This window comes from Ailuropoda melanoleuca, chromosome 12 (genome assembly GCF_002007445.2).
Source record: "Ailuropoda melanoleuca isolate Jingjing chromosome 12, ASM200744v2, whole genome shotgun sequence".
NCBI classification, from domain to species: domain Eukaryota; kingdom Metazoa; phylum Chordata; class Mammalia; order Carnivora; family Ursidae; genus Ailuropoda; species Ailuropoda melanoleuca.
In genome coordinates this window covers 26,072,195-26,094,470 of record NC_048229.1, presented here as the reverse complement: position 1 = coordinate 26,094,470, position 22,276 = coordinate 26,072,195, and the positions used below count along the sequence as shown (strand labels likewise).

The 22,276-nt window shown below is 52.7% G+C and overlaps 1 protein-coding gene across 1 annotated transcript in view; it reads left to right on the top strand.

Moving 5' to 3' along the window:
• NLRP5 (NLR family pyrin domain containing 5) overlaps positions 1 to 13,080 on the top strand; it is a 66,430-nt gene extending 53,350 nt beyond the window's left edge. The window contains exons 9-12 of the mRNA XM_034639488.1: positions 7,242 to 7,412; positions 9,178 to 9,348; positions 10,637 to 10,807; positions 12,602 to 13,080. Of these exons, the coding sequence (XP_034495379.1) occupies positions 7,242 to 7,412; positions 9,178 to 9,348; positions 10,637 to 10,807; positions 12,602 to 12,734 (646 nt within the window). The 3' untranslated portion in view covers positions 12,735 to 13,080. The remainder of the gene's footprint in view (positions 1 to 7,241; positions 7,413 to 9,177; positions 9,349 to 10,636; positions 10,808 to 12,601) is intronic.
• Positions 13,081 to 22,276: the final 9,196 nt, after the last annotated feature.

Sequence of the window (22,276 nt, the reverse complement as noted above, 5' to 3'; positions counted from 1 at the left end):
TTAGCCCCTCACGTAGCCCCTCACGTTATCCCCTCACGTAATCCCCTCACGTTAGCCACACACGTTAGCCCTTCCCGTTAGCCCCTCCCTCAGCCCCTCCCTCAGCCCCTCTCTCAGCCCCTCCCTTATCCCCTAACTTAGCCCCTCCCTTAGGCCCTCCCTTAGGCCCTCCCTAAGCCCCCGCTTAGCCCCACGCGTTAGACCCTCCCTTAGCCCCTCCCTTAGCCCCTCCCTTAGGCCCTCCCTTAGCCCCTCGCTTAGCCCCTCGCTTAGCCCTTCACGTTAGACCCTCACGTTGACCCTCACGTTAGCCCCTCACGGTGGCCCCTCACGTTAGCCCCTCACGTTAGCCCCTCTCTTAGCACCTCTCTTAGCCCCTCCTTTAGCCCCTCACTTATTCCTGCACGTTCGTCCCTCACTTAGCCCCTCACGTTAGCCCCTCACGTTAGACCCTCACATTAGACCCTCGCTTAGCCCCTCGCTTAGTTCTCACGTTAGCCCCTCGCTTAGCACCTCACGTTAGCACCAAACGTTAGCCCCTCACATAGCCCCTCAAGTTAGCCCCTCAGTTAGCCCCTCACGTTATCCCCTCGCTTAGCCCCTCACTTAGCCCCTCCCTCAGCCCCTCTCTCAGCCCCTCCATTAGCCCCTCCCTTAGGCCCTCCTTTAGGCCCTCCCTTAGCCCATTATTTAGTCCCTCACGTTAGCCCCTCACTTAGCCCCTCACTTAGCCCCTCACTTAGCCCCTCACTTAGCCCCTCACCTTAGCCCCTCGCTTAGCCCCTCACTTAGCCCCTCACTTAGCCCATTACATAGCCTCTCACGTTATCCCCTCACGTTATCCCCTCACGTTATCCCCTCACGTAGCCCCTACGTAGCCCCTCACGTATCCCCTCACTTTAGCCCCTCACGTTAGCTCCTCAGTTTAGCCCCAAACTTAGCCCCTCACTTATCCCCTCACAGTAGCCCCTCACTTACCCCTCACGTTAGACCCTCACATTAGCCCCTCACTTAGCCCCTCACGTTAGTCCCTCACGTAGCCCCTCACTTAGCCCCTCACGTTATCCCCTCACGTAGCCCCTACGTAGCCCCTTACATACCACTCACATTAGCCCCTCACGTTAGCCCCTCACGTTAGCCCCTCACTTAGACCCTCACTTAGCTCCTCACGTTATCCCCTCACGTTTACCCCTCACGTTAGCCCCTCACTTACCCCTCACGTTAGCCACTCACTTAGCCCCTCACCTTAGCCCCTCACGTAGCGCCTCAGGTTATCCCCTCAGGTTATCCCCTCACGCTTTCCCCTCACGTTATCCCCTCACTTAGCCCCTCACGTAGCCCCTCACGTTAGCCCCTCACGTTAGACCCTCACGTTAGACACTCACGTTAGACCCTCACGTTAGACACTCACGTTAGCCCCTCACGTTAGACCCTCAGTTAGCCTCTCACTCAACCCCTCACGTTAGCGCCTCACGTAGCCCCTCACGTTATCCCCTCACGTTAGCCACTCACGTTAGCCCCTCACTTAGCCCCTCACGTTAGCCCCTCACTTAGGCCCTCACGTTAGCCCATCTCGTTAGCCCCTCACGTTAGCCCCTCACGTTAGCCCCTCACTTAGCCCCTCACGTTAGCCCCTCACTTAGCCCCTCACGTTAGCCCCTCACTTAGCCCATCACTTAGCCCCTCACGAAGCCCTCACGTACCCCTCTCATTACCCCCTCACGTTAGCCCATCACCTTAGCCCTTCATGTTAGCCCCTCCCTCAGCCCCTCCCTCAGCACTCTCTCAGGCCCTCAGCCACTCACTCAGCCCCTCACTTATGCCTCCCTTAGGCCCTCCCTTAGGCCCTCCCTTAGGCCCTCCCTTAGCCCCTCGCTTAGCCCCTCACATTAGCCCCTCACTTAGACCCTCACGTTAGCCCCTCACTTATCCCGTCACTTAGCGCCTCACGAAGCCCCTCACGTAGCCCCTCTCATTACCCCCGCACGTTACCCCATCACGTTATCCCTTCACGTTAGCTCCTCCGTCAGCCCCTCCCTCAGCCCCTCTTTCAGCCCCTCACTTAGACCCTCCCTTAGACCCTCACGATAGCCCCTCACTTAGCCACTCACGTTATCCCCTCACGTTAGCCCCTCACTTAGCCCCTCACGTTTGCCCCTCACTTAGCCACTCACTCTGCCCCTCACGTTATCCCGTCACGTTAACCCCTCACGTAGCCCCTACGTAGCCCCTCACGTTGCCCCTAACTTAGCCCCTCACGTTAGCCCCTCACAAGCCCCTCACATTAGCCCGTCACGTTAGCCTCTCACGTTAGCCCTCACTTAACCCCTCACAGTAGCCCCTCACTTATCCCCTCATGTTATCCCTCACGTTAGCCCCTCACTTAGCCCCTCACTTTAGCCCCTCACGTTAGCCCATCACTTAGCCACTCACGTTAGAACCGCATGTTAGACCCTCACGTTAGACCCTCAAGTTCGACCCTCACTTAGCCCCTCACTTATTCCCTCACGTTAGCCCCTCCGTTAGCCCCTCACTTTAACCCCTCACTTAGCCCCTCTCGTTAGCCCCTCACTTAGCCCCTCAAGTTAGCCCCTCACATTAGACCCTCACGTTAGCCCCTCCCTTAGTCCCTCACGTAGCCCCTCACGTTATCCCCTCACGTTTTCCCCTCACGTTAGTCCCTCACGTTAGCCCCTCACTTAGACCGTCATGTTAGCCCCTCACGTTAGCCCCACACTTAGCCCCTCACTTAGCCCCTCACGTTAGCCCCTCACTTAGCCCCTCACGTTAGGCCCTCACGTTAGACCCTCACGTTAGCCCCTCACTTAGCCCCTCACTTGGCCCCTCACGTTAGCCCCTCACGTTAGCCCCTCTCTTAGCCCCTCTCTTAGCCCCTCACGTTAGACCCTCACGTTAGCCCCTCATGTTAGCCCCTCACTTAGACCCTCACGTTAGACCCTCATGTTGACCCTCACGTTAGCCCCTCACGTTAGCCCCTCACTTAGCCCCTCACGTTATCCCCTCACTTACCCCTCACTTAGCCCCTCACTAAGCCCCTCTCATTAGCCCCTCACGTTAGCCCCTCACTTAGCCCCTCACTTAGCCCCTCACATTATCCCCTCACTTAGCCCCTCACGATAGCCCCTCACTTAGCGCCTCACTTAGCACCTCACTTATCCCCTCACGTTAGCCCTTCACTTAGCCCCTCACATTATCACCTCACTTAGCCCCTCACGTTAGCCCCTCAATTAGCGCCTCCCTTAGTCCCTCACTTATCCCCTCACGTTAGCCCCTCACTTAGCCCCTCAGCCTCTCAATTAGCCCCTCACGTTATCCCCTCACTAAGCCCCTCACGATAGCCCCTCACTTAGCCCCTCACGTTATCCCCTCACGTTAGCCCCTCACTTCCCCCTCACGTTAGCCCCTCACTTAGCCCCTCACTTAGCCCCTCACATTACCCCGTATGTTAGCCCCTCACTTAGCCCCTCACTTAGCCCCTCACTAAGCCCCTCACAGTACCCCTCACTTATCCCCTCACGTTATCCCCTCACGTTACCCCTCACTTAGCCCCTCACGTTAGCCCCTCACTTAACACCTCACTTACCCCCTCACTTAGCCCCTCACATTTTCCCCTCACGTATACCCTAAGTACCTCACGTTAGCCCCTCACTTAGGCCCTCACGTTAGCCCCTCGCTTAGCCCCTCATTTAGCCCCTCACGAAGCCCCTCACGTAGGCCCTCTCGTTACCCCCTCACGTTAGCCCCTCACGTTAGCCCTTCACGTAGCCCCTCACTTAGCCCCTCACGTTAGCCCCTCAGTTAGCCCCTCCCGTTAGCCCCTCACGTTAGCCCCTCACTTAGCCCCTCACTTTGCTCCTCACGTTATCCCCTTATGTTAGCCCCTCACTTACACACTCACGTTAGCCCCTCACTTAGCTCCTCACTTAGCCCCTCAATACGCCCCTCACGTTATGCCCTCATTTAGCCCCTCAGTTAGTCCCTGACTTAGGCACTCACTTAGCCCCTCTTGATAGCCCCTCACTTAGCCCCTCACGTTATCCCCTCAAGTTAGCCCCTCACTTAGCCCCTCACGTTAGCCCCTCACTTAGCCCCTCACGTTAGCCCCTCCCTTAGCCCCTCACGTTAGCCCCTCACTTAGCCCCTCACTTAGCCCCTCACCTTAGCCCCTCACGTTAGCCCCTCACTTAGCCCCTCACTTAGCCCCTCACCTTAGCCCCTCACGTTAGCCCCTCACTTAGCCCCTCACTTAGCCCCTCAAGTTAGCCCCTCACGTTAGCCCCTCACGTTAGCCCCTCACGTTAGCCCCTCACGTTAGCCCCTCACGTTAGCCCCTCACGTTAGCCCCTCACGTTAGCCCCTCACGTTAGCCCCTCACGTTAGCCCCTCACGTTAGCCCCTCACGTTAGCCCCTCACGTTAGCCCCTCACGTTAGCCCCTCACGTTAGCCCCTCACGTTAGCCCCTCACGTTAGCCCCTCACGTTAGCCCCTCACGTTAGCCCCTCACGTTAGCCCCTCACGTTAGCCCCTCACGTTAGCCCCTCACGTTAGCCCCTCACGTTAGCCCCTCACGTTAGCCCCTCACGTTAGCCCCTCACGTTAGCCCCTCACGTTAGCCCCTCACGTTAGCCCCTCACGTTAGCCCCTCACGTTAGCCCCTCACGTTAGCCCCTCACGTTAGCCCCTCACGTTAGCCCCTCACGTTAGCCCCTCACGTTAGCCCCTCACGTTAGCCCCTCACGTTAGCCCCTCACGTTAGCCCCTCACGTTAGCCCCTCACGTTAGCCCCTCACGTTAGCCCCTCACGTTAGCCCCTCACGTTAGCCCCTCACGTTAGCCCCTCACGTTAGCCCCTCACGTTAGCCCCTCACGTTAGCCCCTCACGTTAGCCCCTCACGTTAGCCCCTCACGTTAGCCCCTCACGTTAGCCCCTCACGTTAGCCCCTCACGTTAGCCCCTCACGTTAGCCCCTCACGTTAGCCCCTCACGTTAGCCCCTCACGTTAGCCCCTCACGTTAGCCCCTCACGTTAGCCCCTCACGTTAGCCCCTCACGTTAGCCCCTCACGTTAGCCCCTCACGTTAGCCCCTCACGTTAGCCCCTCACGTTAGCCTCTCACTTAGCCCCTCACGTTAGTCCCTCATGTTAGCCCCTCAATTAGACCCTCACGTTAGCCCCTCACGTTAGCCCCTCACGTTAGCCTCTCACTTAGCCCCTCACTTAGCCCCTCACGTTAGCCCCTCACTTAGCCCCTCACGTTAGCCCCTCACTTAGCCCCCCATTAGCCCCTCCCATTAGCCCCTACCGTTAGCCCCTCACTTAGCCCCTCAGTTAGCCCCTCACGTTAGCCCCTCACTTAGCCCCTAACGTTATCCCCTCACGTTTGCCCCTCGCTTAGCCCCTCACGTTAGCCCCTCACCTAGCCCCTCACCTAGCCCCTCACGTTATCCCCTCACGTTAGCCCTTCACTTAGCCCTTCACTTAGCCCTTCACTTAGCCCTTCACTTAGCCCTTCACTTACCCCTTCACTTAGCCCTTCTCTTAGCCCCTCACTTAGCCCCTCACTTAGCCCCTCACGTTAGCCCCTCACGTTAGCCCTTCACGTAGCCCCTCACTTAGCCCCTCACGTTAGCCCCTCATGTAGCCCCTCACGTTAGCCCCTCACGTTAGCCCCTCACTTAGCCCCTCACGTAGCCCCTCACGTTAGCACCACATCTTACACAACAAAACCACCAACAAAAACCACAAGAATGTGAAAAACGTGGCATTAACTGGATCTTGAAAATGATACTTGTTTACAATGATTTTGAAGTGAGTTCAGCCTCAGCGGGGAGCCATGCCTGTTTCTCTGCTCTGCACATGCATGCGTGTCTGTGAAGGACCACGAGCACCATGAGTTTGAATTGGGGGGTAGAGAATAAATTTTAGCAAGCAGACAAATATGCAAACACAGAATCCATGAATAATGAGGACCGGCCATATTCATTAAGCACCTGCCGTGGGCGAACACTGTTGGTCACCTGTGATGCAGAGGTGACCCACGTGGTCCCGAAGTGCACTGAGCTTAGGTTCTGGTAGGGGGTGCTGGATAACTGAGGTTTCCGGATGCTGGTAATGGCAACACAGGGTTGGCAGCCACAGAGGTGGTGTCCCCGCGCTCCAGACAGTACCACTCAGCAAGGGGATGGCGTGTACTCCAGCTAGCGCACAGCAAGGGGTCTCTCTAACTGCTTTAAAAACTGCTACCCCATTGCCAGGTCACTCCTCTAGCCTAGGTCTTTGGTCTGGTGGTGAGAAGAAAAGATTCGTTACACCTGTTCCCCACTCTCAGCCTGCCTTGTTGGGGTCACTTTACTTTCGGCCATTTCACCCCATTGACCGATTAGTTCACCAATAACTATAAATAATTTTTAAAAAATCAACATGTGTTAATGGTCTACCTGTAGCCAGAAATTCTGTGAAGAATATAACTTCAATTACAGGTCTACCTTGTGGGTTCCAAGGTTCCTCAGTGAATAAGTGATGGGAAGATACTGAGTATGGCAGACAGAACAGTGATCCCCCCCAGATGTCCATGTCCTAATCCCTGTGAATATGCAAACTCACATGGCAAAAGGGACTTTGCGGAGGGTGATCAAGTGAAAGATCTTGAGATGGGAAATGATCTTGGATTATCTGAGTAGCCTGATGGAATCAAAGGGGTTTTTATGAGGGAAAGGAGGGGAAGTGGGAGAGGAGAGGTGGAAACAGGATATAATTGCCGAGTGCAGTCCAGGAGCCAAGACTACAAGCACCCTATAAAAGCTAGAAAAGGCAAGAAAACCGATTCTCCCCTGGAGCCTCCGGAAGGAACACAGCCCTCCTGACACCTCGATTTTCACCTCAGTGAAAATCCGCTGACCCACAGATCTGTAAGATAATAAATGTGGGTTTTAAGCCACTGAGTCTGTGGTAATTCGTTACAGCAGCAATGGGAAAGCGACACATTGAGTATGAAGGAAAAGTCACAAGAGGGTCTAGAACGGCATCTGGCGCGTGTGTTATGCCAGACGTCACCCAGGCAGTTCAGGGTCGTCCTGTTACCCAAGCCAAAGCCTCCCTCAGTGCCCCTTACGTAAGCCCCTCCCAGAAGAGGAGCACACTGAGGCCAGCAGAAGCAGCTTACCCAAGGCGACACCAAGTCACGAGTACGACCGTCCTCTTTCCCTTGTGTGCGCCCGCAGACTAAACGAATGCGACCTGGATGTCGCCGGCTGTGGCTTTCTTGCGTTTGCACTCATGGGCAACAAGCACCTGACACATCTGAGCCTTAGCAGGAACCCCGTGGCAGACGACGGGATGAACCTTCTCTGCGAGGTCCTGATGGAGCCATCTTGTCACCTCCAGGACCTGGAGTAAGTTTCGATGGTTGTCGGGGGTCAGCTCCACCATACTGGGGGCTGGGGTTCCTAGAAAGTCCAGAGATGTGACCGAAAATTAGTGCTTGAGTCAACCGATGCTTACGTTTTCACATGTTTGCCACAGTGAGTGTGGGAAGGACACGGAAATGAGTCCAGACACGAGCCCCAAGGCAGGATTTTTGGAGCTTAGGTCACCCTCGATTTCTAAAGCCTGTTCACGTCTCAGAAGACCTCTTCTTGCCCTAAGTTACTCTTCAGCTGTTCATTCTGTGTGTAGGATGGAGATGGAAGGGCTTTCTCTCAATACCCTCTCCCTCTGGGGCTCAAATTTCTTTACCTTTTATGGAAATGTTTCTATTTAATAAGAGTCTTCCATCCTTAAACAGACTATAGGAAAGTTAAAAGATCTCGATGAGCAGAAATAAATCTCCGACCTAACAACCAAGCAGTAGATGCTGTTGATACTTCGGCAAATTCCTCCTGGATGCGTAAGCGTGACAAAGAAAGGATTCCAGCTGTTACCACTGAAAGTGTTCTTGCCACATGGAGGCACAGGGCTTTAAATATTTCACGTGTCTGGGCTCATGTAGTTCCCCTACCGATCATTGCCAGGGGAAACCGGAACTCCCTAGGAGCAAAGACCTTGCCTTTTGGTCTCACATTCTGTCCCTTAAGGATCTGCAGACCATAATCGTAAACTAAGTATGGTATGCTATTCCATTTAATGATACATCATAACCTTAAAAATCCCCTAAAGCTGGACACCAAGCTTACGTCCAGTACCTTCTAAATCTTTGTGTGCTTGGTAGTATCTTCTTCTCAATTACAAAAGTAAAACCAATAACCAAAAAGTAGGGCCATTTGAATATCTCCCCTTCCCAGTGATAAACAAAAGAAAGGAATTGGACAGAGATCATAGCCCACAGATCTGAGTGACCCCCCAAGCATTAATTCCTGTGTTTGTTTTCATGAAATGGGCATTTCGAGCCCTACTTTTGCATGGTGCAGAAACTAAAGCTTAATCACTAGAAGGTGCCACTTCTTTGGGGTGAAGTGCTGAGGGACCATGTGGTCCTACCATCATCACTGATCCTTGCTGGCATCTGAGGCTTGGCCATTCCCACCTGATCTGCAGGTGTGAGCCCTGACAACTCTTTCTCATTCTTGGTGTGAACGCCTCGTGAAGACCGACTCTCTTGCCCTCAGTGGGATCGTTCTATTCTCAGCTGTAGATGGGAGACCATGGAGCTGTTCCCATCATCTCTACTCCGATGAGTCATCCAGTCTGTACTTCAGGGGCCTTCTCCACCCCCACCCTCCCCACTCATCCTGGGAACAGAAGCACAGGATGCCTCTCCTTTCGGACCCCATACCCATCTAGCATTTCAGTACCTTCTGTCATCTTTTCTCACCCTCTCAGGGACTCTACCAACTTCTCCTCCTCACTTGCGGTTTTTTTTCCTGTGTCTTTCTCTGCATCCACCAGGGAGAATCTTTATCCCAGCTGCAGGTGGGAAGCAAGGTCTGATGTGCTCATTTCTTTTTCCAAAGATACCTCCAGCCACGTCCCATGCCTTCCCCACCTGCCACGATCCTCCCTCCTCGCCCGAGCCACTGGGTGCTGCACAGTCTAGGCCGTTCCCAGGGACGGACAGAGAGGTTCCCAGGGAGGAAGGAGTCAAGGAAAACCCCACCGATGTTTCTGGGCATCGTCCCCCTCTAGCACTCTCCTCAAATGACACGGACTCTCCTCTTGCAGATTGGTGAAGTGTCATCTCACCGCTGCCTGCTGCAAGAAACTGTCCTGTGTGGTCACGAGGAGCAGACACCTGAAGGGCCTGGATCTGGCCGTGAACGTCCTGGGTGATGATGGCGTCGTAGCGCTGTGCGAGGGGCTGAAGCACAGGAGGGCTTCTCTGAGGAGGCTCGGGTAAGTTCCTGGGGTGAGTTCCTGGGGTCCCCTGTGTGAGGGCTAGGAGAGGGGAAGGGGGGCCTGAGTGTGAAGTTGCTGAACAAAGACGGTGTTCCAACTGTCACAATCCCACGTGAACCAGCCTTGTTCTTCCTGGTGCTTAAGAAATGACCTCACCCCCTTCGAACCAACCCAAAGCCATTTCATAGGAAAGCCCTGGACGTTCCACCATGAAACCACTCAATATCTGTACCCACATTCCCTTCTCTCTGAAACAACAGAGGAAGAACCCCTCCTGTTACCAGGTTAACCTCACGCATATCGGGCATCTATGAAATGCCTTCTGCCATCACTGAATTACCTCCCCCCGCCTCCTTCCAGAGCCTCCCTAGTAGAGACTTCCTGCTCTCATAGATGCTCAGATATTATTTTAGAAGCAAAACCAATAATAACAATAAGCTTGATTCGATCCCACCTCACCGTCTAACTACAGGCAGTTAAAACCACTTAAGCACATCCCACGACTTGTTACTCTATCACAAGAAGTTCCCAAACACACAAAATCTAGACTGATTGGGACATTACAAACCTGCATGCTCATCACACAGTTTAAATGATGATCAGTATTTTGCTCCATCTGGTGAACCATTTCCTAACGAGTTATAGTTCATCGCTCCCACTCTGACTACCTCGACATGCGTCTCCAACATGGGAGAACATGGCTACCGTCCAATTATTATATCTAACAAAGTTGTTTGGCCCTCAACTGCTCCTAGGATAAAATCCTAAATCCTTAATGTGACCTGTGACCTAAAATGTCCAGCCTCCTCTCACACCACGGCCTCTGGCTCCCCTGTGGCCGTCTGGTTCCCTGTCTGTGTCTCAGACATGCCCCAGCCTTCCTTCTGCGAGGACCAGGTACGTGCAATTTCCTAAGACCTCACCGCTACTTCCTCACCCGTTCACCTGGCTTCCTTCTGGTCTCTTGGGTTTCAGGTGAAATGCAGGCTCTCAGCAAGTCTTTCCCGTGTGCCTTGCTCTGTTCCCTGGTTGCAAGCCCTCTCCCCCATTATCTTTCATTCTTTCACCCAGCCGCTCTTAACAGGAGATCCAGCAGCAGCGGCCGCATCCTGGCCTGGGGATCCGTTAGAAATGCAAATGTCGGGGCTCCTCCCCAGAATGGCAGAACCGGAAACGCCAGGAGTAGAGCCCACACCCCCATCCTAAACATTGCCGTGAAAGTCCCACAGGTTGCGGGGTCGGCCACTGAGTTTTGCTGGTGTTTCTTGGCGTGTTGGCCCCGCAGGTTGGAGGCGTGTGGACTGACTTCTGGCTGCTGCGAGGCCCTCGCCTCGGCTCTCCTCCGCAGCCCGCGCCTGACCAGCCTGAATCTGCTGCAGAACGACTTCAGCCCCACAGGAATGATGAGGCTGTGTCCGGCCTTCGCACAACCCACGTGCAGCCTACAAATAATCGGGTGAGTCCCTGGCGACTGTCTTCCGAGAGGCACACCTCCTTCTGCAGGCATACTGGTCGGTGGAGGAACACTTTATCCCGGAAGCGGAGATGGGGTCCACCAACCCCATCCTTGATTCAACCACCATGCGCCCACTGTGTTCCGGGCACCGTACTGGGGAGACGGGGCTGGAGACTGAGGCAAGGCGCCTGGTATCATGGGGCTTACTTCTGGTTGGGTTTAGGAAGAATGGAGAGACAGCACAAAAATCAGATGTTTAGGGGCGCCTGGGTGGCACAGCGGTTGAGCGTCTGCCTTCAGCTCAGGGCGTGATCCTGGCGTTATGGGATCGAGCCCCACATCAGGCTCCTCTGCTATGAGCCTGCTTCTTCCTCTCCCACTCCCCCTGCTGTGTTCCCTCTCTCGCTGGCTGTCTCTGTCTCTGTCAAATAAATAAATAAAATCTTTAAAAAAAAATCAGATGTTTATCCTGAAAAGGCTAAAAATAGAATTTCTATATGATCCAATTCTGAGTACATATACCCAAAAGAACTGAAATGAGCATCTAGAAGAATGACTTGTGCACCCACGTGTACAAGGGCATCATTCGCAGTAGTCAAAGGGCAGAAGCGGCCCAGGCATCTGCTGTCGGGTGAATGGGTGAACGAAGCAGATGATGCAGCCACATGGTGGAATACCGCTCAGCATTCAACCAAAAGGACATTCTGACGCCTGTCACAACATGGGCCAACCCTACGGTCCTTGTGCTCAGCGAGGTCGGTCAGATGTGAGGAGACGAATACTGCACGATTCTACGTAAGCGAGGTCCCTCGAGCAGTCAAATCCATAGAGACACAAGGTAGACAGTGGCACCAGGGGCTGGGGGGAATGGGGAGTCGGTGTTTATGGGGCAGAGTCTTAGCTGGGGAAGATAAGAAGTGACAAGGATAGAAGCTGGAGATGGCCGCACAACAGCACGAGCGTACCTGACGCCACCCAAATGCACCCTGAGAGACGGTTAAGACAGATGGCCCGTCGCGGTCAGCTGTCCTCTATTTATTTCCACAGCAAACTTGCCGATTGAAAACTGCCTCTCTGTGGCCCAGCTTACAGTGCTGGGGTTTGTGCTGGGGTCAGGTGTCGGCATATGGTGATAACAGGGTGGGATCTGAGGGGCAGGATGGACTGGAAGGCTTGGCTCTGTGGGTCCAGAGCTCTAGGTGTGGACAAGGAGAACTGTCCCAGTGATCTCTTCAGCAAATAAGCTGGAAAGGCAGAAGACTGAGCTGATAGCATATTTGTATCAGTAACTCATGTAACTTTGGACAAGCTCAGCCTGTGATCATGGGACCAGGCAGCTGAAGAGCCAGACCTGGATTTTACTCACGGACCTTCCAGGAGCCTATTTTGCTATCTGCAAAATGGAGACGATGCTGTGTTAGCTATTTGAAAAGCGGTTTCTCCTGCCCGAGAATGGAAGCTTCATGAGGGTAGGGACTTTGCCTTGTTCATCACTGGGCCTCCAAACCCTGTAACGGGACCTGGCACAAAGCAGGTTCTCAGGAAGGAGCTCATGGCTGGATGAGTAATGGTGCCTGCCTCATAGGATGTGGTGAGGGGCAGACGCCCACGAAAGCCCAGTGGGGCACCTGGTATGCACCTTTCCATGTAGGGGTTCACTCTTGCTCTGTGGAGCACCTCGAGAGTACGAGAAGAGGTTTCAGATACTTGATGGGGTTTCCAGGGATTTTTAGGAAAGGAGAAGCAGTCAGAAGCAAATTCCCAGAGTAACATGTCCCCCTTCTGCCTCCCCAGGTTGTACAAATGGCAATATCCCACTCAAGTAAGGAGGCTGCTGAAGGAGGTCCAACAACTCAAGCCACAGATCATAATTGATGACAACTGGTATTCTCACAATGAAGATGACCGGTACTGGTGGAAAAACTGAAAACAGGAAACTCCCCCCTCCCCCTCCCCACGCACTCTGACCGAGGAACATAAAAGCAGTCTTCTGGGGCAAGCTGTCCCCAGGAGTTCCCTATCAGAGATGGAATATGAGCTCTGGTTCTCACAAAGCCCTCACTGGTGGCAATTCTCATGTGTCCAATATAACTTGGTTGTTGCATTTGCCTCTGACATAGGCTGTGACCTTCCAGTCCTAGGATCTCCGTATCTATGAAATGTCTGTCTGACCTCGAAGCATATAGAGAAAATCAAATAAAATAAGCACTGAGAGCATTTGGGGAATAAGTACAATGTGACCTTCTTGAACAGTGGGGATATGGTCCAAGAGAAGGGTGGGAGGACTTAGGTCCTAAAAGTGGCCCCCAAATGTTGATGATACAAAAAATAGGGGCGCCTGGGTGGATCCAATTAGCGGCTTTACACCTGGTTGGGTAGCTACTTGTTGCCATGGCTACAGAACAATCAGTCTCTTCCTCGGAAAGTGGGAAATGTGTGTGGTCTCACGATGTGTCCTTGTTATTAGTCCTTCCGTTTATTTTCTAGTCCGCGGTGATGGTCACTGACACAGGGTGTCAGGCTCTACTCGAAGCACGACCCACAAATTAACTTACTTGCTCTTCAAATTCAAGCATCGTTGTTTCAAACCTGGAAACGTTCTAGGCTTCTTCCCTGCCAGCTCAAATTAGATGGCGATCGGCCTGCCTCCTCCCGGCCCTGGAACGCAGCTGATGAAAAGTTTATGCCGAGCGTGGGAGAAACGTCAGCTCTGTAGTTTCCTTGGGCTCATGTCGCTAGCGTGACCTGCAATCCGTGATGTCTCTGCAGGAGTATGTTTTAAACACATGTCTGGGGTATTCTGAGCACAGTGCTTGTGTCTGGGAGCAGCGGGCATGGTCTGTGTGAGGTGAATGGGGGACAGGTGTCACGGTTACAGCTCCTAACTCAGAGATCCCCCAGTCTTCTGGATACGGGCGCTCCCACACAGGACACGTGACCACCCGACCTACAGACCCGGCAAGGCGGCCCACTCATGCTCGTGCTAAACGCTAATAAAGCGCCACTGTCGTACTCTGTCTAAAGGAACATCACCTTCCACAGAGACAAGCAGACCTGACGCCTGCCTCCTGCGTTTAATGGTGCCCCTAGAGCACTGCGTGCTCCTCTCTCCCCCTGACCGTCCACGTGTCCACTTTGGAAAACTGCCCGGAAAGGAAGATCAAAGAGAGAAGGCAGCGAGTTTCGTACTCGGACCTGGCTCTCCTAAATGATTCTGACGACACGAGACAAAAGCCAACCTCCATCAGCCTTTGTCTCCTTCTCTGTGAAATAAGGAAAACAGCACCTACTCCTTATGGCCAGTTTGGGAAGATGAATTCCTGGAAGGCGCTCAAAGCTAGAACATTCATTCCCCAAATACGTTACTGAATACATACTCCTGTATCTACGGCCGTTCACGGTATTGTCGCAAACTTAGCAGCCGGAAACACATTACCTCACAGTTTCGTGGATCGGGCGGCTGGGTGTGGCCTGGCTGGGTCTTCCACCTCGGGGTCTCACAGAGCCACAATCAATGTGTGCGGGGGGCCAGGGTCTCCTCAGAGACTGAACCGGCGGGGGAACCTCTTCCAAACTCCAGTGGTTCCTGGAGGCGTTCATTCCTTTGCAGGCTGCCGGACGGAGGGCCTCAGATTTGTCAGACGGCATTCCCAGCTCCTTGCACCACAGCCCCTTGGTACGGCAGGTTGCTTCTTCAAAGCTAGAGGGTCTCTCTGCAAAACAGACTAACAATTTCACATTATTCCAGAAGTGAGGTCCCACCAGCTTTGCCATATTCTGTTGGGCTGTAAGTCACAAGTCCTGCTCACACGCACAGGGAAGAGACCCCACAAGGGTGTGAAGGGCTGAAGGGATCCTGGGGCCACCTTATCGTCTGTCCAATGCTCTGCCCTATGCTCTAGGGGGAAGTCACTCTCAACTCACTTCTGCATGTTGGAAAGGGCAGCTAATATCTTGCCCTCGCCCCCCCCCCAACCAACTCCAAGGGTAGAGATGAAGTTACCTAATTGGTAAGGCCAGAAGGAGGACACCAGGCCTGTGTGGCTGAGCCCCTCTGTGCAGTCCTTCCAAGCAGCCTGTCCTTAGAACATGTGCACTCTGCCCTTATCCACGCAGCAAGCTTCTGGGACTCTGATTAAGGCAAACTGTTGGGAATCTACAAATATGGGGGCATTTAGGTGACTCAGTTAAGTGTCTGCCTTCGGCTCAGGTCATGATCCCAGGGTCCTGGGATCGAGTCTCACATCAGGGTCCCTGCTTAACAGGGAACCTGCTTCTCCCTCTCCCTCTGCTCCTCCCCCCTGCTCATGCTCGCGCACACGTGCTCTCTCCCTGTCAAAATCTTACAAAAAAAAATCTGCAAATACAGCCATCAGACCAACGGAGCTTTGAGTAATAGAGGCGACATCTTGATCTGTACCTAATTCCTGATTTCGCATTTGATTCCAAGTTCCAAAAGGAGGCGACAAGGTGCCGATTATTCTTAGAAATGCCCAGGGCCTGCGTGCTGGCTGCTGGGCCAGGGCTGACAGTTCACCAGCACGCGAGACCGACAAGGTCCCCGCTCTCTGGGAGCTCATCGCATTCTAGCAACTGGGGGGGGGGGCGGTCACAAGTGCAAGCTGCAAAAGTCCAACCAGCTCATCCCACCAAGAGTCACGTTAGCAGGAGCGCGCCGGCTGCTTTTGACTTTGCAGCCTGAGGAGGCTGCTTTTCTCCCTCCTCGTCTGTATTTTTTAAGTTGGTTTTGGGGTGTGATTTACGTACAGTAGCAATTTCCCTCCGTTTAGTGTCCCGTTCTGAGTCCTGACGAGCCGTTCGATGGCCGTCACCAAAATACACAGAAGAGCTCATCTTCCCCCAAATCCCTCATGCCATCTTGTACCCCACGACTATTCCCCACGACCTCCCGGCACGGCTGAATTAACCAAACCGGGAAACAGCCTCCCGCCGCGTGGTTACCGAGCGCAGCCTAAGGCATCAGCACGGACGTGGCTTGGGGTGGGGATGCCAGCCTGCCCTTCCGCGGCGGGGCGAGGCCCGTGAGCCTCCCCCGATGCCCACTAGATGGCAGCAGAGCACCGTCTCCTCCTCGTCCCGCCGACCCGGCAGAGCGATGTCTCCTCCTCCAGGAGCCGCTGCACCGCCCGCCCGCGCGGGTTTTCATTCTCCGCACTGTTAGCACAATTGTGGGGGGCGAGGGAGGGGCTGTCCTGTGCGTGGGAGGATGCTGACAGCAGCCCTGGGTTCCACCCACGAAGACGCTAGGGCGCCCGCCTGCCCCCAAGTCGTGACAACTAAAAAGACTCCAGACGCTACCAGGTGTCACCCCCGGGCACAAGCGCCCTCGCCCGAGGACCGTCCCTCTACACGAAGCAGGGGACCTCCCCTGAACCCCATGGGGTCGGGCTGCTCCACAGGCAACCCCATGCCAGCACGCAGGGCTGAGGACACCGCCACTGCTGGCTTCTACAGGAGAGCGACAGCCGCGGACACGACACCCCAGAGGGTGGCGGCATTACCCACCCACAGTTGCCAAAACCGTGGGAGCAACCAAGGCGCCCTTCCTGGAGGAGGCAAATGCACAAATGAACTGTGGCCCGTCCAGATAACGGAATATGCTCAGCGCCAAAGAGAAACGAGTTGTCGAACCAAGACATGGAGGGAACGGAAGTACACCCTACCAAGTGAAAGGAGCCCAATCGGAAAGGCTGCACACCATACGATCCTAACCACAGGGCGTTCTGGAAAGGTCGAAACTACGGAGACCATTAAGATGACGAGAACTTGCCAGGGGCGGGGAGGCGGACGGGATGAGCAGGTGGACTTCGGGCGGCGATACTACTCTGACAGATGCTAGAATGACAGATACATTCGTCCAAACCAGCAGAACACGCACCACCGAGAATGCTCCCTGATGTAACCTACAGGCTTCGCACGACGATGGCGCGTCACTGCAGGTTCATGGGTGGTAACAAACGCACCGCTCTGGCCCGGATGTTGATGGTGGGGGAGGCCGTGCGTGGGTGGGCCCGGAGCTAGGTGGGAAATCTCTGCACCTTCCACAAATCGTGTGAACTCAGAACTGCCTTGAAAAAAATTAAGTCTATTCTTTTAAAAAGAAAGAGTCTGGCTGCAGAGGTCTTAAATTCTTGGGAAAACCAACTCAGGTCCTTCCATGGTCTGGGAGCCTCTGTGTCAAAAATGGTGTTTCTTGTTTTGCCACGACGATCATGATTAAAAGTTGAACGGGGAGCAGAGAGACAAAAATCAGAAAGCTATTTTTATTGAAAGAAAGAAAAATCTCCTTCTATAACTGTTATGGACTGAATGTCTGTGCCCCCCCCCCCCCAATTCAGCTGTTGAAACTCTACTTCCAATGTGATGGTATTAGGAGGTGGGGCCTTTGGGGGGTGATCAGGATATATGAAGTTATGATGAGGTCATTTATACTTTTTATAAAGTAAAATTAACATAGTTCGGGATATTTTGTTAATTTTGTGGTTAAACAATCTTACAAAGTTTTAGAAAAATGGTTTTGCATTATGTGCATTTTACTTCAATAAACAAACAAAAAAACCCCCAGATCTAACTCAGACCCATGCATTGAAATGATATGAAATAGGGGTGCCTGGGTGGCTCAGCTGGTGAAGCGTCTGAGTCTTGATTTCATTCTCAGGGTCACGATCTCAGGGTCACGATCACAGGGTTGTGACACAGAGCCCACATCGGGTTCCACACCCAGCGGGAAGTCGGCTTGATATGCTCTCTCTCCCTCTCCCCCTGTGCCTCCCCACCCCCCACCCACACTCTCTCTTGCTCTAAAATAAATAAATCTCTTTTAAAAATTAAAGAACTGATTGTACTTATTTCAAGAATCCAGACAGTGGCAGCAGAGACCAGCGTTTTCCTAGAGGACCCTAGGAAGCTCTGGGAGAGGAACCTCAACCAGGTTGACGGAACATTTCTGCACTGTAGAAGCCTATTGCTAAACTGTTCTGGGGGGCGCCTGGGTGGCTCACTCCGTTAAGCATCCGACTCTTGGTCTCAGCTCAGGTCATGATCTAGTGGTGGGATCGACCCACACACACACCCAGGCCAGGGCTCCGTGCTCAGCCAGAGTCTGCTTCAGATTCTCTCTCTGCCCCTCCCCCACTGCCCCTCCCCCACTTGCACGGCACACTCTATCAAAAATAAATAAAAATAAACTGTTCTGGATGTATTCACAGCAGTGAATGTGATGTAGGAAAGATGTTAGGGTTCGAAGCTCACGGCCAAGAAAGAATTCTTGAGACATCTTTGGTGCAAAGGGTGGTTTATTAAAGCACGGGGACAGGACCCATGGGCAGAAAGAGCTGCACTGGGGTCATGAGGAATGGCCCATTATATACCCTCAAGTTGGGAGGGGGTTAGGGTTAGCCTGAGTCTCTAAGGAATTTTGGAAGCAAGGCTTCCAGGACCTTGAGGGGGCTAGCTATTGTTGGGAAAAGGTCATCTTACTGTCTAATAAAACCTCAGTCATGAGATGTATATTGGTTGGTCATATGCTTGGGGAACGACTGCCAACATGTCTCTCGGGAGGTTTAGAGATAAAGGAAGTTTCCAAAGGAATTTTTATATGTTAAAGCAGACTTACAGGATCCTGGGTGTCAGGCTAGGATTGCCTTTTGCCCTCAGCAAAGTATTAACATCAAGGCAGCTGAGTCCCTAGAGGAAGGTCACTCTGCCTGTTTCAAGGACTTGTCAATGGGCTGTAGAGAGTAAGGAAATTTATTTTTTTTTCTTCTGCCTTTGTTTCCCACATCAAAACCAGTTAGGGAGAGGGAGGAGCCTCTGAGGTCCAGACAAGGGGGGGCGGGTTGGAAGAAGCCACCAAACCAGGTGGAGTTCTGGGGGGTATTTCCATCCCAAGGGAATGATAACGGATCAGCAGATCTCGGGCCAGTGTGTCTATGTGGTGTGTGGCAGAACCTGGTGACTGAGACCCGGTGTTACTGTGTCTCCTTGTAAATTTTAGGGTGGGTCACCTCCACTCACTGAGGCCGCTTCTCTGTCTGTCTGACGGAGAACGTAGCCCCTACTTCCTAGAGACGGTGTGACCATTAGGCAGGATGCTGTCTCTGAAGCACCAGGCACACAGTAGGTGCACATGAGACTGCGTCCTCCTCGATAATGGCCATCTCAAAACCCTGGCAAATGTGTCCCCTTGATGAGGGCCAAGCACAAGCTGACACCCCACACCCGCCCTGCCCCCCAGCTGGGGTACGGGTGACATTCCTGTGGCGCTCCTGCCAGCCCTGAAACTAAGGGAAGGAAAAAACAAATGGTTCACTGATAGAGATCACAGTCATGCAGGACAGGAGTCGTCCTCGCCCTTGGTTTACAAATGTCCTAGTGATTTACAAGGAAGCAGCATTCTTATCACAAGCCTAAGTTCCAGAGACCCATAGGCTCCATTTCCTGGAGCCCTAACATCACCCTCCCCCTCTTAGTGAAGGGGGAAACAAAGGCAGAAAGGAATTTCCTTATAACCTGCAGCCTATTGATCAGTACTTGAGTACAACATTCCTCCAGGAAACTCCCAATGGTCTTAATGCCTTACTAGAGGGAAAAACAACCTTAGCTTGACAACAGCCAGGCCTCCAGAATCTGGTGAGTCTTCTTTAGCATATCAAAGTCCTTTTGGACACCTCCCTTTTTACTTACCTCCCCCAACTCCCAAGTATATAATCAGTCACACCTCACGCAGCTCTTTCTGCCCACCAGTCCTGTCCCCGTGCTTTAATAAAACCACCTTTTTTTTGCACAAAAGACGTCTCAAGAATTCTTTCTTGGTGGTCTGCTCTGGACCCCAGTAACACTCCAAACCACATCGTCCTCACGGGGAGGGCACCCAGAAAGAGTCACTTCGTACATTGTTGAGGACACAATCCGTCAGTCTAACCTCTGGGGAGAGGCCGTATCTGTCAGACTTCAGATGCACATTGCCCTTCCTGCAGCTCCTACATGCCAGGAGAGGAGCAGTGAGTTTTGCTGGAGCGTTGTTATCATAGCAGAAGATAAGAGACAGTCCCACGGTGCTACTAGGTAACAGAATGTTATATCCACAATGGAATGTTGTGAAAATATTGAAAGGGATGAGATGATGTGCATGGACCTCTCCGGAACAATCTTGGATACCCAAGTAGGTAGGCAGCTAGGTAGCTAGGTGGTAGTGGATAGACGGATGACAGACACATACACACACATATGGATACACGGATAGTTACAGACATCGATACAAGAGTATATCCGTGGATACACAGATACATCATATGCTCGTACACACATACAGAGGCAAGTAGCAGAACAGTATGCATGATGTGCTCCCATTTGATAAAGTATTTTTAAAAACATTTGTATATTCGTCAAGTATCTCAAAGAATAATGTAGGAAAAGAAATGAGGAATCTGGGAATTTGTATAAAAGAGATTTGGTAATTTTCCTCCAAGTGTCTATTCTTTTTAAGATCTTATTTGTGGGCCCCTGGGTGGCTCAGTCTATTAAGCATCTGCTTTCGGCTCAGGTCGTGATCTCAGGGTCCTGGGATCGAGCCCCACATCAGGAGACCGCTTCTCCCTCTACCCCTCCCCCCTGCTTGTGCTCACTCTCACTCTCTCTCAAATAAATAAATCTTTAAAAAAAAAAGATCTTATTTGTGATCAGACATATCCATTCCTGACCCAAATTCCTTAGGCATAGCCCCCAGAAGGCTTATGACTTTGTCCATCAAAATACTGCTTTGCTAGCTGGTGACCACATGGATCTCACAAACGTTGCATGAAGTAAAGACCATTATGAGTATGGGTATTTGATTTCATTATTAAGCTCTGCTACTTACGAGCTGGGAGAGTCTGGGGGAAATAACTTCCCTGAGCCTCTCCTTATCTGTAAAACGGGGAAGACACCTCATGAGATGGTTGGGAAGCTTCAGAAGATGATGCGTGTGGGTTCAGCTGGGTTCCAACACCCTAGAAGCAGCAATGGGCTCTGTCCGTGGTGCTGAAGGATCTGGCCGAGACGTGACAGCGGGAGGGTGTGTGGATAGGCATTTTTGTCTATCGAGGCAGAGGAGGCAAAATCAATGGGGCCAGGAACAATCCCCTCTGTGCCTATAGCCTCTTTGGAAGGTAAGTGGAAGAGAACAGATGAGTGCCTGTATGACACACAGACACACACACACACACAGAGACACTAGAGACACACAAATAGACACAGACATACATGCATATACAATGACACACACGACACAGAGACATGCAGAGACAAGAAGACACACAGAGACACACACACAGGTGCATATGCGTGCACACCCATACACATACACACAACATTCACCTCTCTAAGGATGGCTTGGAGCCCATCGGCCCCCAAGATGCTCTTTCAGTGGAAGGTTTCACGATCAAACACATTCAGAAAATGCTGCATGTCATAACGTCCCCTCCACCCCCACCTCTGCAATTAAAAGTCTCCTGATGGGAAACAAACAAAAACTTGTTTTATGATTTACTCAGTGAACAAAATCCTGACTTAGCACCTACCATGTGCCCAGCACTGTTCTATGTGTTAGAAAATTCAAATGCTGGGACGCCTGCGTGGTTAAGTGTCCGACACTTAGTTTCGGCTCAGATCATGATCTCAAGGTCCTGGGACTGAGCCCGGTGGGCTCTCCACTCTGCACAGTCAGCTTGTCTCTCTCTCCCTCTGCCCCTCCCCCACTCCCCCAAATAGATAAATCTTTTAAAAACAAAGGAAAAAAAGAAGAAAGGAAGGAAGGAAGGAAGGAAAAGGGGAAAAGTTCAAATACAACACTAAATTCCATGAACACAGGATCCTGTTTTCTCCAAACACCTTATGAACATTCCCTGGAACCTACCCTCCCCAGGGCACACTTTGGGAAAGGTGGTGTCCAGACCTTAGTTAAGCTACTCCAGGAAACTGCTGCCCTGACACCCCTTCCATCTGGCCGGGTGGCCTGTGGGAGCCTGAGCCCGACACTCACCCCTTCCTGAAGCACAGGCCCTAGAGTCACAAGCAAAGGCAAGTTCCTGGTGACTCCCCCAAGCACCCTTGTGAGCACGTCCCCCCTGCCTCCCAGTGCTTATACCCATCATACACCCCTTGGTTAAGACCCCTGTGGGGCTCACCAAGACCCCACGCTTTGGGTTTGAGTTGGTCAGTCCCGCCTTGGCCCAGGAACTCCAGAGCACTCCACCCACAGACCCCAAGAAAGGCACGCGTCCCAGGTCCTGCCTCTGTCTGCACTCTGCCTTGACCTCCCCACGTGGCCCCTTGAGGCATGCGCTGAACTTCCTCTGGGACCTGTAAGTAATAAACTTCCCTATTTCAGTTTCTCTTGTGGTCTGTTGTTGAACCACAGCTCACCATCTGTGCTCAACTTAATAAATGTTCATTTAACAGTCCTGATGT